This window comes from Camelina sativa, chromosome 9 (assembly GCF_030686135.1).
Source record: "Camelina sativa cultivar CO46 ecotype springtype chromosome 9, ASM3068613v1".
Classification (NCBI taxonomy): domain Eukaryota; kingdom Viridiplantae; phylum Streptophyta; class Magnoliopsida; order Brassicales; family Brassicaceae; genus Camelina; species Camelina sativa.
The window spans coordinates 19,235,111-19,254,024 of NC_141888.1; the positions used below are offsets into that span (position 1 = coordinate 19,235,111).

The 18,914-nt window shown below is 39.5% G+C and overlaps 1 protein-coding gene and 2 non-coding genes across 3 annotated transcripts; all 3 read right to left on the bottom strand.

The window, feature by feature from the left end:
• Positions 1-577: 577 nt before the first annotated feature.
• LOC147938317 (uncharacterized) lies at positions 578-1,603 on the bottom strand. The gene has a single exon (XM_087465587.1). The coding sequence runs from the start codon at positions 1,601-1,603 to the stop codon at positions 578-580; it is 1,026 nt and encodes a 341-aa protein (XP_087321713.1).
• Positions 1,604-7,072: 5,469 nt separating this feature from the next.
• LOC147938318 (small nucleolar RNA R71) lies at positions 7,073-7,178 on the bottom strand. The gene has a single exon (XR_015567519.1). It is a non-coding gene; the product is annotated as a small nucleolar RNA R71 (small nucleolar RNA).
• Positions 7,179-13,106: 5,928 nt separating this feature from the next.
• On the bottom strand, positions 13,107-13,212 carry LOC147938319 (small nucleolar RNA R71). The gene has a single exon (XR_015567494.1). It is a non-coding gene; the product is annotated as a small nucleolar RNA R71 (small nucleolar RNA).
• Positions 13,213-18,914: the final 5,702 nt, after the last annotated feature.

The following is an 18,914-nucleotide window of genomic DNA, read 5'->3' on the forward strand; positions in this document are numbered from 1 at the left end:
TTCTATAATGGATCCTGCGCCGAGGAGTTTTTCACCTTCGTCGTTTACCGCTGGCAATCTCTCAGGACCTAGCTTGCGTCGTTTCTGCTTGATCGGCTTGTATGTTGGGTCAGCGTTGAGTTTGTGAGTTGTAACGGTTGGATCGATCCCTCTCATATCGGCCACTGTCCAAGCGAACGTTGCGATGTTGGTTTTAGTATTGGTTTGTCGCGCATGACTGGAGTTATCTCCGTTCCAGTATTTACATATCGCTTCGTATCCGTCTCATCGAGGTTCACTTCTTCTGTTGCGGTGATATCTTGCTGGATCGGAGTCGGCTTTCCGTTGGTCAGTGATGAGCTGTCGTGGCCGATTTGGTTGCTATAACTTTTTTGCTGTGCGAATCTTATGTTCAATCAGGAAACATGCCTCGCGCTTTGATGGTTACCGGCGGTAACTTACCGCGTAATGTATACACGCCTTTTGGGGTTGGAAATTTGACGCACTGGTGATATGTCGACGGGACTGCGTTCATCTTATGAAGCGACGGGGTTCCAAGGATGACGTTGTAGATGGTTGGCTTGTTGATGACGGTGAATCAGGAATATCTTGTCGTTTCCCCAACAAAGATCGGCAGATCAATGGTGCCGACTGACATGATGAAATATCCGTCGAAACCAGTTAAAGAATGACACTCCGGCTTGATGTCACTCTCCCTGACTTCCATTTGTGTCAGAACATTCCTGAAGATCACGTTTACCGAGCTTCCGGTGTCGGCCAGGATTCTTGTAACTTGGCTTTTGCCGATCAGGAGTTCGACGACCAATGGGTCGTTATGTGGCAGGTCTAAACCTTCTAGATCGCCATTGTCAAAGGATATCGGCGTGTTTTCGGAGTCGATCCTCGATGGCAAGGATCTCTTCATTTCGGCTTTGTTGGTGTAGTCCCTTACCGACCTGACCGAGTTGTTGCACCTTGCTAGTCTGCCCATAATCATGTTTATCCGTCTTATTGTTGGGGGACGTTGATCGGGCTGACGGTCCGTACGCGGACGCTTTTCATGATTGACATCATCTGGAACTTCCATCTCATCCCCACTTTGGTCGTCGAGTGTCTTGGAATCCTTCACAAATTTTTGAGCGATTTTTTTGGCTCGCTTGGTATCATTCCGTCTAGGTCGGGTTGTTCTACTCCTGTCAGACTCGACGATTATTGCGCCCTTTTTGTATCGTTCCATCAGGACTGTTTGGAGATAGCGACACTGTTCTGTTGCGTGGGTGGCGCTTTGATGGTAATCACAGTATTGAGTCACGCTACTCTTGCCTCCTTCTTTCCGGACATATTTATTCCATGGTAAGCCGGGTTGCGTATCTTCACCAATCGCAAAGGTTCGACGAGTTCGATCTTGGTTACGGATAAAATGCTGTCGGGGTTCGACGTGCTCGATCTTTGGTGCTACGACTGTTGGCTCTTTGGTTGCGACGCTTTTTGCTGCCGCATGATTTTTAGCGTGAACAGCCTTTTCTTCTTTGACCTCAATATGCTTTGCAACTCGCAACAGTGCATCGCGATGGTCTCCACATGCAATAAGGACAGTTCTTCCTTGAATCGGGATTCGTACCATAGTGCGTTTCTGAGTGTGACGATAGCTGCCGCGTCAGGAATCGAGACGTTGACGATGACCTCTTTAAATTGTGTAATAAATGATCGGAGTGATTCTTGGCGCTCCTGAGTCAGGGCGTACAGATTGGCGTGTGAGTTCTTGTTCTCCATCAGGACAGAAAATTGCTTCAAGAATTCGGTTATTAGCTCTTCGATACTGTCAATAGATCCGGACGAGAGTCGCGAGAACTAACTTAGGGCGGTCCCTGTTAAATGCTCGGCAAAGACAACATGCCCCAACGTCGTACTCATCCGGGCTGAATTGTAAAGGGCCGAGTGATACTCTGAAAGTAAGCAGGAAATCCAGCGGATCAACTGTACCGTCATAGTAACCCAGCCTGGGCTTAACTGTTCGTCGCACTGGAGTGGTCGTGAGTCGTTTAGAGAACGGAGTTCGTTGTGTTGCTTCGAGCATGAGGTCCATCCCTGGTGCCTTGCTCGTCGCCTTTTGAAGTATCGTCTCGATTTCTTGCATTTTTTCCTTGATCTCTGTCAACTCTAGGTCCTTTCCTCTACTGTTTCGCTCGTCGACTTGTGTGCCGAGGTTACGTCCTTGCTCATTGGTTCGAATCTGTGGCCTTATCATCGTCCCGGTCGAGAGGAGGTTTGCCGGTCTTTGTTGAGTAGCGTGAAGATGGTTAATTTCCTCCTGGGAGTTAATCTGTGTTGCGGTCAGTGCTTCCAAACAAGCGTTGGTCTATTGTTCCTGTTGGTCGAGGCGCGTTAGGATCCCGCGTAGTAGCTCGTATATACTGGAGACGGCTGACTGTTGAGCAGGGTGAGTTGTGCAGGGTTCTGTGTCGCCTCTGTGTTCGTCGGGCTTGTTAGTTCCATCGCGATGACGAACGTCTCTGGGCTTTCCGCCACCACAGCCTTCCTTGGGGCATTCGGGGTTGGGAGGACTGCTGGCTACACTTGTTTTGTTTCTGGGATTATCGTTCCGCCTGACGAACTGATCTCTTTGTTTCCTTCCTTGGTGGTTCCAGTAATCTAGTCTAGCTTTAGTAGGTCCGTTCTTCAAAATTCAAAGAAAACTTCGAATTGGCTCCCCCTTCCTGGCGCGCCAAATTGTTGATGTCCAGATCGGTCACAATTAGAATGTTTAGTTCGGTCAAAGGAGATCAAAATTCTCTTTATAAATCTTTGCCGAGGCACAATAAGATGGGCTATAATGTGGACTAGACGAGTCAAAAATAGTGAAATGAAAGACAACAGACGAGCTACGAGCACGTCAATTCTAAGCTTTAAGTGAGATAGAACTTTACTTTCTTTCCATATTATTTCCTCTTTCTTGCGGATCCTTTTTACGAGCACTGAGCGCTTGTTTTTATAGGTAGCTGTGTCGTTTCGTCCCAAGGAAAGACTAAAATACCCCTCCTTCCTTTGAAGTTTTACTTGGGCTTTTCCTGGGCCGGGCCTTGTATAGGGGTGATGATGTTCATATATTTTACCCTATTTTCCCTTAGTTTATTCACATCTTTTGCATCTTTTGCTATCCATTTTGACCATATTTGCATAGCTTTAGGACTAATTATGAATTAGAGTTTAGTTGCATTGCATTTGCATCTTTTCATGCATAGACAGGTGATTTTGGAGCTTAAGGAGCATGGAAGCAATGCTGAAGAGAAGTGAAGCAAACAAGAGGAGAAAGCAAGAGAGTTAAGGCTGAAGAAACAAGGTCCAGAGTCCCACTCAATCACCACTCGACCAGACACTCGACCGTGTGCAGAGAGGGACTCGACCGAGTGGAAGATGCACGAGAGAAGCCAACTCGACCGGTCACTCGACCGAGCACCAGGTCGAGTTGGCCGAGCCGCCTAGCTATTTTGTCTTTTAGCATTTTTAGGGCTTCTAATACTTTTTCTATATAAGGGCTTGTACCCTGCAGCCACCAAAGAGTCTAGCTTTTTAGATAGTCAAAAAACTAGTTTTTACCCTTTTTTGGATTTATTCCTTTTGCACTTTTATTTTTAGATCTTGTACCTTCTTTTAAAAGAGAAAACACTAGATTCTTCAGTATTGTCAGTTTCATAACTTTCAAAATATTGAGAATTCGAGTTTGATTCCTTCTCCAATATTAAAGATCTTTGCTTTATCTTTCTGTTGATGCAAGTTTCGAAATTTTCTGGGTTTATGACTTTGATGTTCATCATGTGTTCTTGTGAGTAGTTGCTTAGGATCTTGAGGATGGGTAGGCTGGCTTGTGTTTGAGGTTTGTTTGATTTGGTCAAACTTGATTGTTTAGGATCTCTTCTAGTCTAGATGTTCTTAATGCTGATCATATAACTGAGAGGGTATGGTTTGATTTCAAGCATCTTAGCATCACACCAATGTTTAAGGAGTATAGATAAGGCTAGATCTAGAGTTTACCATTAGGCTTGCTAAGAGATTAGAGGTCTTGTTTGGTATTTGACATATTGCTTAATGCCTGCTTGTGTAGATTCTTTACTTTGTGAGAACAAGTCTAGAGATGCATGAGTTTGATTGTTTCTTGCCATGAGAGTGGATTAAACATGTCTTAGAAAATATTGTCTAGAGATTAGCTCAAGTTGTTTGAGATTTGTTGACCAAGTTAGATGACCTCAATCAGTAGTCCAGCCCATGAATCCCTCCTCAAGGCCTTCCTTGTTTATCGATTTCTTAGCTTAAATCCTTTTGTTTGATCGTTGTTTGATTCGCTTTCATATTGCTCTGTTTTTCTTGTGTTGCTCTGTTTTCTCGCGTTTGTCCAGCTCGACCCTGCACTCGATCTACACTCGATCGAGTGCTTGCTCGAGTTCATCCCCAGAACTTTTGTTTATGACATGTAGTTGTCCTGTCTTATCTCTTGTCTCATTCTAGTTGCATTTCTGTTGCATTCACTTAGTATCTTGTTCATTACTTGCCTTGCATTATGATGTCACTGTATTTTACCATATTTATGGCCTTGTTTAGTTCATGTTTTGGATCATATAGAAGTCATTCCTTAGGTTTTATAGCCATTTATGTCCAAATATGCACTTAGGATGTTTAGAAGCATGCATTGCATACATTTGTGCATTTGGAGTATTATTAGGTGTTATGGAGCTCTAAAAGGGTAAGGAAGGACTTGCTGTTATTTCTGGAGCTAAAAAAAGAGGATTGAAAGTATCAGGAAGGGAAAAGAAGGCACTCGACCATACCACTCGAGCAGGCACACGGTCGAGTACATGGTCGGGTTCATAACGAGCTCCTCAAAGATCGATCCGAGTGTAGATTTCACGTTGCGATTCAGCTTCAGCGTCCTTCATGAGAGTTGTAGAAAATTGAGTTATCTTTCCAATGCCGGTAGTTTCAAGGCAATCGGAGCTGTCATTCAAGAGTTATATCTGTTTCACTGAACCGATATCATACCAGATCGAAGACTGAAGTTACTTGACGGACCAACCACTCGACCATGCATTCGACCGAGCATGGTCGAGCACTTGCAGCCAACTCTCTATTTTGTCCTCTAGCTAACTAGGGCTTCCCCCTCTTTACTATATATATGTGCTGGCACTTGTGGCCGAAAGAGAGACCCTGTAGACACCTCATAACCTAGTTTTTGCCATTTTTAGCTATTTTTACATTATTGCATCATCTCTTATCTTTTCTCTAGATTTTCATAGATTTGTAACATTCATAACTTTGAATCTATTGAGTATTTTCTTTCACTTCTTTGTATTAAATTGTTCATCTCATCATTATCTATCCATCCATGTCTATATCATCATTTTCTGGGTTTGTGTTCTTCATGATGATTTTTAGATCTTATTAGTGGCTTAGGATCTTAGGGATGGATTAGGCTGGGTAATAGTTATGATTGCTTAAACTGATCAAGCTTGATTGTTTAAATATCTCTTCTAGATTAGATATGCTCTATGCTATTCTTATACTGAGAGGGTAAGAATAGATCTTAAGCTTCTTAGCATCACACCAATGTTTAAGTTGCTAGATAAGGCTAATGCTAGAGATTATCATGAAGCATGCTAAGAGATTAGATGTTTTGTTGATTTTTGACTATAATGATCTGAGTTTAATGCCTGCTTTTATATGATCTTTGCTAGTGAGAGCTAGATTGAGAGTATCTTATCTTGATTGTTATTGCCAAGAGATTGAATTAACTTGTATTAGGAGATCATTGTCTAGAGATAGCTCATGTTTGATTGAGGTTTGTTGGCTAGTTTAGATAATCATAGCTTGAGTCCAGCCCATGAATCCATCCTTAGGACCCTATTTATCTATTGATTTACCTGTTTGAATCCTGTTTAATCGCTTGCTGTTTGTTTACTTTCGCTCTGCTCTGTTTTGTTTGATGCTTTGTTTCAGTTCTGTTCATTCGCTTGTCAACTCGACCACCCACTCGACCATGCACTCGACCGAGTGCTAGGTCGAGCTCCAGTTTACTTTCTTGTTTATGCATTGTTCTGTTCTTGTTTTCTTCTACTTATTAGTCAATTCTGCTTAGTATTGTTTATTGCACTTGTTCTACAGTTTAATTCAGCATTACTATTGTCTTAATTAGTTGCCTTAGTTCATTGCATTTCATTATTGTCATTAGGTTTTTAGAAACAATTCAACTTGATATTTGGCTTAACTTGAATGCATTGATCACATCTTGACTGATTACATATCACACTCTTTATGGATTGACATCCTTTATGCTACAACATCATAAGGGTATTGAAACACCTTGCATACATTCTGATCATCACTACTTATGTCTCTGTTTGCATGTCATCATACATTCATTGCATAAGTAGACCTAGAAAAAAGCCTTGTTTCAAATTGGCGCCGTTGCCATTAGGGTGTTTATATGTTCCAGTCAAGATTTCATTGTTTCAAGATTAAGCTATGTTACTTTTTATTCTATTACTCACCTCTTTCTTGTTCTGGTGTTCTGTTTTGATTCTCATGTACCACTCGACCAGGCACTCGGCCGAGTACCTCAAAGCAAACGGTCGAGTGCTTGTTCGAGCACCTGGTCGAGCACCTGCTCAAAGTCTCAAAAACACAGAAGAAGAGGTGGCAATGGAACTCCCACATGATCAGACTGAACCTCAAAGGAGAAGGAAGATTGGTGATAGTGATGCTCCCACTACACATACTCAAAGATATGGGATGGTGCCTCCTCCTATCCACAACACAACCTTCACAATCAAAACTAGTCTGATCTCAATGGTTAAGAGCAGCAGATTTCATGGCCTGCCTACTGAAGACCCCCTTGCACATCTTGATGAGTTTGACAGGCTCTGTAGCCTCACCAATATAATTGGAGTTAGTGAGGATGCATTGAAGCTGAGATTGTTTCCTTTTTCTCTAGGAGATAAAGCCCATCAATGGGAGAAGACTCTACCTCCTGGAAGAATCACCTCTTGGGTTGAATGTAAGAAGGTATTCCTTGCAAAGTTCTTCACTAGCTCAAGGACTGCACATTTGAGGAATGAAATTTCAGGATTTCTCCAAAAGAATGGTGAATCTTTTAGTGAAGCATGGGAAAGGTTCAAAGGCTACCAGAGACAATGCCCTCATCATGGATTAAGCAATGAATATTTGTTGTGTACTTTGTATAGAGGTGTTCTTCCCAAGATCAAGATGCTCCTAGACACAGCCTCTAATGGAAGCTTCATGAATAGAGATGTAGATGAAGGTTTGGAGTTAGTGGAGAACCTTGCTCAGTCCAATGGAAATTATTATGAGGAATATGATAGAAGATTAAGGAGAGGTGTTGATTCTGAGGAAGGGCATAGAAAGGAACTAAAAGCCTTGAATGAGAAGCTTGAGAAGATAGATAAGCTCTTTCTACACAAAAGAGGTGATTCCCAGCAAAAGAAGGTACATCTTGTTTGTGAAGATGAGCTGTCTATGGACCCAGTTTGTCCTCCACAACAATCCCAACAACCTCCTGCTCTAGATCAAGAGATGAAGAGTATGCTTCAGCAACTCCTACATGGCCAAACTAATGGAGATATTGAAAAAGTAAGAAGCTCATAGAAATGAAAAACAAGATGGACTCCACATATGGTGTCCTTAATCTCAAGATTGAAGCTCTAACTTGCAGACTGCTGTACCTAGAGTGCAAGAGTGAATCTTCTTCTTCTAGACAACTCCATGGGACAGCAATTAATAATCTAAAGGATTTTGCCACTGCCCAAGCTATCTCTCTCAATGAACTACCTTCAAAGCTCCCTGAGGACAGTGACAACCAAGTTGGGGAGGAATTTCTTCAACCAGAGGTGCATAATGAGAAGGAAACTGAGTTTGAGACCCAACTCGACCATACACTCGACCATGCACACGGTCGAGTGCCTGGTCGAGTGCCTGGTCGAGTGCTTGAGCGAGTCATTGCTTAAGAATCTAGCAAGCAGGTTCGGTTCATTCCTCCTCCCTATCAGCCACCTTTGCCATTTCCAGGACGGTTTAAAGAGCAAATGCTGAAAAAGTACAAGGCTTCTATTGATAAGCAAGCATTGATGGTATTGAGTCATGAACCTTTGTTACAAGATGTTGAAATGAATGAGAAGCCACAAGTTAAAGAGCTTGAGCAGAAGAAGCCAACTATTGATGGGCAGACCTTCAGGATTGAAGAGAAAGGTCATGAAACTGAGTCTGGAATCTTTGAGGGTGTGAATGGGGTAGAAACAGAGATTTTAGGTCACTCGGCCTTCCACTCGACCTACCACTCGAGAGCACCTTAAGTCACTCGACCGAGTGGTACCAAGTCACCCAAAATGCACAGACTTCATCCCCAAGCTTCACCAACAACAAGAGCCAAGAAACCCCTTCTCTGATGGTTTGTCTGAGCTTCAAACTATCAACATTCTACATGATTCAGTGAGGGAATTAACAACTAAGGATGAGGAGATAAGTGGGCAAATTAAGAAGCTTCATGGTAAAGTTAGAAGTTCTTCTCCAAAGAAAGCAAGGCAAGGTCTGAGTATTATCATCAGACACAACTCTTTTAGCATTGACCCAGGAATAAGAGGAGCACTACAATCTTTGGGAACAAAGGGGACTTCATCACCTCTATATCACCCTTCCAAAGCATAAGAAGTATGCAAAGTCATGCTTAGAGAGTTTAAATAAGCTCACTTGGGAGGAAGTCCCAAAGGTATCCATGTACATATTGGTTTAAGTTTCTTGTTATTTTGATCTTGTTTTCTTTTGTGTTATGGTTGATCAGGTAGCATGAAGGTCCTTTAGGCACTTGGTGATATTCCAAAAATGAATCCCACCCTCAACCCATCCCAAGTAATACTCCAACTCTATCTTTGTATATACCATTGCATTTCTTGATTTTGTGTTGCTTCTTGATTCTTGAATCCTCTTTCAAATTTCTCTTACACAGGGGACTGTGTAATTTAAGTTTGGGGGAGGGTTTGAGATAGCATTTGACATTGTTTTCTGTTTTCTTATTTCAAATTTTTAGCATAATCATGTTAATACTTGCATAGCATTCTAAGGCATAGAAAAACCATAAAAATTTGAAAAAATTTGAAAAAATCTTCATAAAAAAAGAGTGTTCATGTAGTTTGCATTGCATATTAGGATATTGTTTAGCATGTTTCATATAGGACTGTTTAATATTTGCATTAGGGATCTATGATGAGTTTTGCCTTGTTAGCTTGTTTAAATTCACTAAACTAGGATCAATGCCCAAGTTAATAGTACTTTGATGCTAGTTGAGTAGTTAGAAGCATAAGATTGAACCAAGCCTTGAATTCCTGCATTGCATTTGGTCTAAATTGAAGCATGTTGTGATTTGATGCCATTTCCTACTTATAAGAACCTAATATTGACTTTCAATTATCAACTTGTGCATTGCTTTAAACTCATGGATACCATATACATATTTGGATCATCTTTTTCCTTTTACCACTCTTGTTGATCCAAGTAGCTGATTTCCTCATTAAGAATCAGTTTCCCTACCCTTAACCTATCCTTCTTTCAAGCCAAATTTATTCTTGAGTGTGTAAGGCCTATTTTGGGATTGAGCTTGGTAGAATGTGTTAGGTTTGAACTGACAAGAGTAAGACCTTGTGTAGTTCTAGTTTGCATTTTCCAAACTAGATAGGACTAGGTGGATCACTTGTTGGGTTTGGGACTTGGCTGTTTTGAAAAGAAAAGAGAAAAAAGAGAAAGAAAAAGGTAGAGTCTTTAAGAGGGGAATGTGTAAAATCAAAGTCTAGTGAAAGAATGGGAAGTATAAGATTGTTGAAGTTGGTTCTAGTTAAATAAAAGAAAGAAAAAAAAAAAGAGAATAGCAAAATGCTTTTATGTCTTAAGAATAAGAAGAAAAGAGAACCATAGCAATAAGAAAGAATCCCCCATTCCACTAGAAAGATCAAATAAGAAACCTCTCCTAAGACTTTAAAATCAAAAGAGAAAAGGGTGAAAGAGAAGTGAAGAAGAAAAAGGGTATAACTAGGACAATTTGGGTTTAGATTGATAGGATAAATACTTTGGGTGCCTTTGGGTAGACAAGGTTTTGTTCTTGTATGTGTCTAAGTGTTCTTACCTTTAGCATTCTTCTAAAGCTCAATCCATTTTTTATGAGAGAACCTTGATATTGATAAGCCCCACTCTAAAAAGAGACCATCATTGTCTCTAAAACCTTTTACTACCAAGCCAAATGAGTTTAAGCATTGCATAAATTGATTCATGTTCTTGATTAATAAATGTTAAAGGAAATGGTTGATTTGAATGAATGTGGACATTTAAGGCTCAAATCAGTAAAGGTTGTGATAGGCTTGTCTAAAATCTTTAAGTACAGCTCATTCACCTTGCATCATAGTACTAGTAACTTGGACATTGATTCTAGCTAGTTTATTAACAAGCTTTAGGCTTTGATATCCTATTTTCAAACCTCACTTTCCTCTCTTGTCTTGTTTGTTTGCTTGAGGGCAAGCAAAGACTAAGTTTGGGGGTGTTGATGTCACTGTATTTTACCATATTTATGGCCTTTTTTAGTTCATGTTTTGGATCATATAGAAGTCATTCCTTAGGTTTTATAGCCATTTATGTCCAAATATGCACTTAGGATGTTTAGAAGCATGCATTGCATACATTTATGCATTTGGAGTATTATTAGGTGTTATGGAGCTCTAAAAGGGTAAGGAAGGACTTGCTGTTATTTCTGGAGCTAAAAAAAGAGGATTGGAAGTATCAGGAAGGGAAAAGAAAGCACTCGACCATACCACTCGAGCAGGCACACGGTCGAGTACATGGTCGGGTTCATAACGAGCTCCTCAAAGATCGATCCGAATGTAGATTTCACGTTGCGATTCAGCTTCAGCGTCCTTCATGAGAGTTGTAGGAAATTGAGTTATCTTTCCAATGCCGGTGGTTTCAAGGCAATCAGAGCTGTCGTTCAAGAGTTATACCTGTTTTACTGAACCGATATCATACCAGATCGAAGACTGAAGTTACTTGACGGACCAACCACTCGACCATGCACTCGACCGAGCATGGTCGAGCACTTGCAGCCAACTCCCTATTTTGTCCTCTAGCTAACTAGGGCTTCCCCCTCTTTACTATATATATGTGCTGGCACTTGTGGCCGAAAAGAGAGACCCTGTAGACACCTCATAATCTAGTTTTTGCCATTTTTAGCTATTTTTACATTATTGCATCATCTCTTATCTTTTCTCTAGATTTTCATAGATTTGTAACATTCATAACTTTGAATCTATTGAGTATTTTTTTTCACTTCTTTGTATTAAATTGTTTATCTCATCATTATCTATCCATCCATGTCTATATCATCATTTTCTGGGTTTGTGTTCTTCATGATGATTTTTAGATCTTATTAGTGGCTTAGGATCTTAGGAATGGATTAGGCTGGGTAATAGTTATGATTGCTTAAACTGATCAAGCTTGATTGTTTAAATATCTCTTCTAGATTAGATATGCTCTATGCTATTCTTATACTGAGAGGGTAAGAATAGATCTTAAGCTTCTTAGCATCACACCAATGTTTAAGTTGCTAGATAAGGCTAATGCTAGAGATTATCATGAAGCATGCTAAGAGATTAGATGTTTTGTTAATTTTTGACTATAATGATCTGAGTTTAATACCTGCTTTTATATGATCTTTGCTAGTGAGAGCTAGATTGAGAGTATCTTAGCTTGATTGTTATTGCCAAGAGATTGGATTAACTTGTATTAGGAGATCATTGTCTAGAGATAGCTCATGTTTGATTGAGGTTTGTTGGCTAGTTTAGATAATCATAGCTTGAGTCCAGCCCATGAATCCATCCTTAGGACCCTATTTATCTATTGATTTACCTGTTTGAATCCTGTTTAATCGCTTGCTGTTTGTTTACTTTCGTTCTGCTCTGTTTTGTTTGATGCTTTGTTTCAGTTCTGTTCATTCGCTTGTCAACTTGACCACCCACTCGACCATGCACTCGACCGAGTGCTAGGTCGAGCTCCAGTTTACTTTCTTGTTTATGCATTGTTCTGTTCTTGTTTTCTTCTACTTATTAGTCAATTCTGCTTAGTATTGTTTATTGCACTTGTTCTACAGTTTAATTCAGCATTACTATTGTCTTAATTAGTTGCCTTAGTTCATTGCATTTCATTATTGTCATTAGGTTTTTAGAAACAAATCAACTTGATATTTGGCTTAACTTGAATGCATTGATCACATCTTGACTGCTTACATATCACACTCTTTATGGATTGACATCCTTTATGCTACAACATCATAAGGGTATTGAAACACCTTGCATACATTCTGATCATCACTACTTATGTCTCTGTTTGCATGTCATCATACATTCATTGCATAAGTAGACCTAGAAAAAAGCCTTGTTTCAAATTGGCGCCGTTGCCATTAGGGTGTTTATATGTTCCAGTCAAGATTTCATTGTTTCAAGATTAAGCTATGTTACTTTTTATTCTATTACTCACCTCTTTCTTGTTCTGGTGTTCTGTTTTGATTCTCAGGTACCACTCGACCAGGCACTCGGCCGAGTACCTCAAAGCAAACGGTCGAGTGCTTGTTCGAGCACCTGGTCGAGCACCTGCTCAAAGTCTCAAAAACACAGAAGAAGAGGTGGCAATGGAACTCCCACATGATCAGACTGAACCTCAAAGGAGAAGGAAGATTGGTGATAGTGATGCTCCCACTACACATACTCAAAGATATGGGATAGTGCCTCCTCCTATCCACAACACAACCTTCACAATCAAGACTAGTCTGATCTCAATGGTTAAGAGCAGCAGATTTCATGGCCTGCCTACTGAAGACCCCCTTGCACATCTTGTTGAGTTTGACAGGCTCTGTAGCCTCACCAATATAATTGGAGTTAGTGAGGATGCATTGAAGGTGAGATTGTTTCCTTTTTCTCTAGGAGATAAAGCCCATCTATGGGAGAAGACTCTACCTCATGGAAGAATCACCTCTTGGGTTGAATGTAAGAAGGTATTCCTTGCAAAGTTCTTCACTAGCTCAAGGACTGCACATTTGAGGAATGAAATTTCAGGATTTCTCCAAAAGAATGGTGAATCTTTTAGTGAAGCATGGGAGAGGTTCAAAGGCTACTAGAGACAATGCCCTCATCATGGATTCAGCAATGAATATTTGTTGTGTACTTTGTATAGAGGTGTTCTTCCCAAGATCAAGATGCTCCTAGACACAGCCTCTAATGGAAGCTTCATGAATAGAGATGTAGATGAAGGTTTGGAGTTAGTGGGGAACCTTGCTCAGTCCAATGGAAATTATTATGAGGAATATGATAGAAGCTTAAGGAGAGGTGTTGATTCTGAGGAAGGGCATAGAAAGGAACTAAAAGCCTTGAATGAGAAGCTTGAGAAGATAGATAAGCTCTTTCTACACAAAAGAGGTGATTCCCAGCAAAAGAAGGTACATCTTGTTTGTGAAGATGAGCTGTCTATGGACCCAGTTTGTCCTCCACAACAATCCCAACAACCTCCTGCTCTAGATCAAGAGATGAAGAGTATGCTTCAGCAACTCCTACATGGCCAAACTAATGGAGATATTGAAAAAAGTAAGAAGCTCATAGAGATGAAAAACAAGATGGACTCCACATATGGTGTCCTTAATCTCAAGATTGAAGCTTTAACTTGCAGACTGCTTCACCTAGTGTGCAAGAGTAAATCTTCTTCTTCTAGACAACTCCATGGGACAGCAATTAACAATCTAAAGGATTTTGCCACTGCCCAAGCTATCTCTCTCAATGAACTACCTTCAAAGCTCCCTGAGGACAGTGACAACCAAGTTGGGGAGGAATTTCTTCAACTAGAGGTGCATAATGAGAAGGAAACTGAGTTTGAGACCCAACTCGACCATACACTCGACCATGCACACGGTCGAGTGCCTGGTCGAGTGCCTGGTCGAGTGCTTGAGCGAGTCATTGCTCAAGAATCTAGCAAGCAGGTTCGGTTCATTCCTCCTCCCTATCAGCCACCTTTGCCATTTCCAGGACGGTTTAAAGAGCAAATGCTGAAAAAGTACAAGGCTTCTATTGATAAGCAAGCATTGATGGTATTGAGTCATGAACCTTTGTTACAAGATGTTGAAATGAATGAGAAGCCACAAGTTAAAGAGCTTGAGCAGAAGAAGCCAACTATTGATGGGCAGACCTTCAGGATTGAAGAGAAAGGTCATGAAACTGAGTCTGGAATCTTTGAGGGTGTGAATGGGGTAGAAACAGAGATTTTAGGTCACTCGGCCTTCCACTCGACCTACCACTCGAGAGCACCTTAAGTCACTCGACCGAGTGGTACCAAGTCACCCAAAATGCACAGACTTCATCCCCAAGCTTCACCAACAACAAGAGCCAAGAAACCCCTTCTCTGATGGTTTGTCTGAGCTTCAAACTATCAACATTCTACATGATTCAGTGAGGGAATTAACAACTAAGGATGAGGAGATAAGTGGGCAAATCAAGAAGCTTCATGGTAAAGTTAGAAGTTCTTCTCCAAAGAAAGCAAGGCAAGGTCTGAGTATTATTAGCAGACACAACTCTTTTAGCATTGACCCAGGAATAAGAGGAGCACTACAATCTTTGGGAACAAAGGGGACTTCATCACCTCTATATCACCCTTCTAAAGCATAAGAAGTATGCAAAGTCAAGCTTAGATACTTTAAACAAGCTCACTTGGGAGGAAGTCCCAAAGGTATCCATGTACATATTGGTTTAAGTTTCTTGTTATTTTGATCTTGTTTTCTTTTGTGTTATGGTTGATCAGGTAGCATGAAGGTCCTTTAGGCACTTGGTGATATTCCAAAAATGAATCCCACCCTCAACCCATCCCAAGTAATACTCCAACTCTATCTTTGTATATACCATTGCATTTCTTGATTTTGTGTTGCTTCTTGATTCTTGAATCCTGTTTCAAATTTCTCTTACACAGGGGATTGTGTAATTTAAGTTTGGGGGAGGGTTTGAGATAGCATTTGACATTGTTTTCTGTTTTCTTATTTCAAATTTTTAGCATAATCATGTTAATACTTGCATAGCATCTAAGGCATAGAAAAACCATAAAAATTTGAAAAATTTTGAAAAAATCTTCATAAAAAAAGAGTGTTCATGTAGTTTGCATTGCATATTAGGATATTGTTTAGCATGTTTCATATAGGACTGTTTAATATTTGCATTAGGGATCTATGATGAGTTTTGCCTTGTTAGCTTGTTTAAATTCACTAAACTAGGATCAATGCCCAAGTTAATAGTACTTTGATGCTAGTTGAGTAGTTAGAAACATAAGATTGAACCAAGCCTTGAATTCCTGCATTGCATTTGGTCTAAATTGAAGCATGTTGTGATTTGATGCCATTTCCTTCTTATAAGAACCTAATATTGACTTTCAATTATCAACTTGTGCATTGCTTTAAACTCATGGATACCATATACATATTTGGATCATCTTTTTTCTTTTACCACTCTTGTTGATCCAAGTAGCTGATTTCCTCATTAAGAATCAGTTTCCCTACCCTTAACCTATCCTTCTTTCAAGCCAAATTTATTCTTGAGTGTGTAAGGCCTATTTTGGGATTGAGCTTGGTAGAATGTGTTAGGTTTGAACTGACAAGAGTAAGACCTTGTGTAGTTCTAGTTTGCATTTTCCAAACTAGATAGGACTAGGTGGATCACTTGTTGGGTTTGGGACTTGGCTGTTTTGAAAAGAAAAGAGAAAAAAGAGAAAGAAAAAGGTAGAGTCTTTAAGAGGGGAATGTGTAAAATCAAAGTCTAGTGAAAGAATGGGAAGTATAAGATTGTTGAAGTTGGTTCTAGTTAAAGAAAAGAAAGAAAGAAAAAAAGAGAATAGCAAAATGCTTTTATGTCTTAAGAATAAGAAGAAAAGAGAACCATAGCAATAAGAAAGAATCCCCCATTCCACTAGAAAGATCAAATAAGAAACCTCTCCTAAGACTTTAAAATCAAAAGAGAAAAGGGTGAAAGAGAAGTGGAGAATAAAAAGGGTAGAACTAGGACAATTTGGGTTTAGATTGATAGGATAAATACTTTGGGTGCCTTTGGGTAGACAAGGTTTTGTTCTTGTATGTGTCTAAGTGTTCTTACCTTTAGCATTCTTCTAAAGCTCAATCCATTTTTTATGAGAGAACCTTGATATTGATAAGCCCCACTCTAAAAAGAGACCATCATTGTCTCTAAAACCTTTTACTACCAAGCCAAATGAGTTTAAGCATTGCATAAATTGATTCATGTTCTTGATTAATAAATGTTAAAGGAAATGGTTGATTTGAATGAATGTGGACATTTAAGGCTCAAATCAGTAAAGGTTGTGATAGGCTTGTCTAAAATCTTTAAGTACAGCTCATTCACCTTGCATCATAGTACTAGTAACTTGGACATTGATTCTAGCTAGTTTATTAACAAGCTTTAGGCTTTGATATCCCATTTTCAAACCTCACTTTCCTCTCTTGTCTTGTTTGTTTGCTTGAGGGCAAGCAAAGAGTAAGTTTGGGGGTGTTGATGTCACTGTATTTTACCATATTTATGGCCTTGTTTAGTTCATGTTTTGGATCATATAGAAGTCATTCCTTAGGTTTTATAGCCATTTATGTCCAAATATGCACTTAGGATGTTTAGAAGCATGCATTGCATACATTTGTGCATTTAGAGTATTATTAGGTGTTATGGAACTCTAAAAGGGTAAGGAAGGACTTGCTGTTATTTCTGGAGCTAAAAAAAGAGGATTGAAAGTATCAGGAAGGGAAAAGAAGGCACTCGACCATACCACTCGAGCAGGCACACGATCGAGTACATGGTCGGGTTCATAACGAGCTCCTCAAAGATCGATCCGAATGTAGATTTCACGTTGCGATTCAGCTTCAGAGTCCTTCATGAGAGTTGTAGGAAATTGAGTTATCTTTCCAATGCCGGTGGTTTCAAGGCAATCGGAGCTGTCGTTCAAGATTTATACCTGTTTTACTGAACCGATATCATACCAGATCGAAGACTGAAGTTACTTGACGGACCAACCACTCGACCATGCACTCGACCGAGCATGGTCGAGCACTTGCAGCCAACTCTCTATTTTGTCCTCTAGCTAACTAGGGCTTCCCCCTCTTTACTATATATATGTGCTGGCACTTGTGGCCGAAAAGAGAGACCCTGTAGACACCTCATAACCTAGCTTTTGCCATTTTTAGCTATTTTTACATTATTGCATCATCTCTTATCTTTTCTCTAGATTTTCATAGATTTGTAACATTCATAACTTTGAATCTATTGAGTATTTTCTTTCACTTCTTTGTATTAAATTGTTCATCTCATCATTATCTATCCATCCATGTCTATATCATCATTTTCTGGGTTTGTGTTCTTCATGATGATTTTTAGATCTTATTAGTGGCTTAGGATCTTAGGGATGGATTAGGCTGGGTAATAGTTATGATTGCTTAAACTGATCAAGCTTGACTGTTTAAATATCTCTTCTAGATTAGATATGTTCTATGCTATTCTTATACTGAGAGGGTAAGAATAGATCTTAAGCTTCTTAGCATCACACCAATGTTTAAGTTGCTAGATAAGGCTAATGCTAGAGATTATCATGAAGCATGCTAAGAGATTAGATGTTTTGTTGATTTTTGACTATAATGATCTGAGTTTAATGCCTGCTTTTATATGATCTTTGCTAGTGAGAGCTAGATTGAGAGTATCTTATCTTGATTGTTATTGCCAAGAGATTGGATTAACTTGTATTAGGAGATCATTGTCTAGAGATAGCTCATGTTTGATTGAGGTTTATTGGCTAGTTTAGATAATCATAGCTTGAGTCCAGCCCATGAATCCATCCTTAGGACCCTATTTATCTATTGATTTACCTGTTTGAATCCTGTTTAATCGCTTGCTGTTTGTTTACTTTCGTTCTGCTCTGTTTTGTTTGATGCTTTGTTTCAGTTCTGTTCATTCGCTTGTCAACTCGACCACCCACTCGACCATGCACTCGACCGAGTGCTAGGTCGAGCTCCAGTTTACTTTCTTGTTTATGCATTGTTCTGTTCTTGTTTTCTTCTACTTATTAGTCAATTCTGCTTAGTATTGTTTATTGCACTTGTTCTACAGTTTAATTCAGCATTACTATTGTCTTAATTAGTTGCCTTAGTTCATTGCATTTCATTATTGTCATTAGGTTGTTAGAAACAAATCAACTTGATATTTGGCTTAACTTGAATGCATTGATCACATCTTGACTGCTTAAATATCACACTCTTTATGGATTGACATCCTTTATGCTACAACATCATAAGGGTATTGAAACACCTTGCATACATTCTGATCATCACTACTTATGTCTCTGTTTGCATGTCATCATACATTCATTGCATAAGTAGACCTAGAAAAAAGCCTTGTTTCACATTACTATAGTTTCTATTTCTGTTCTTGCTTCATAATTGTCATAATCATTCTATTCCATTTACATTTAGCATCTAGTTCTAGTAACTTTTACTTTCTGCACTTTATATTCATCAATATGTTGTTAGTGACAAACATCCTTTGCATTTGGCTTGACTTAGACATATATGCACATCCTGATTGCTTGCAAAACTCTCAGATTGGATTGACACCTCTTGTACTACAATTGTATAAGGGAATTGAAACACCCTGCCATCCATTCATTTCATATCTCACCATTCCATACATTCATCATTCAACCACCTAGAAAGATGTGTTTCAATTTGGCGCTGTTGCCTATTTGAGAGTGTTTTTGTGACATTTAGGATCAATATTTGTCTAAGATTAAGTTCGTTTATCCACTTGTGCAGTTGCTGAACTCGA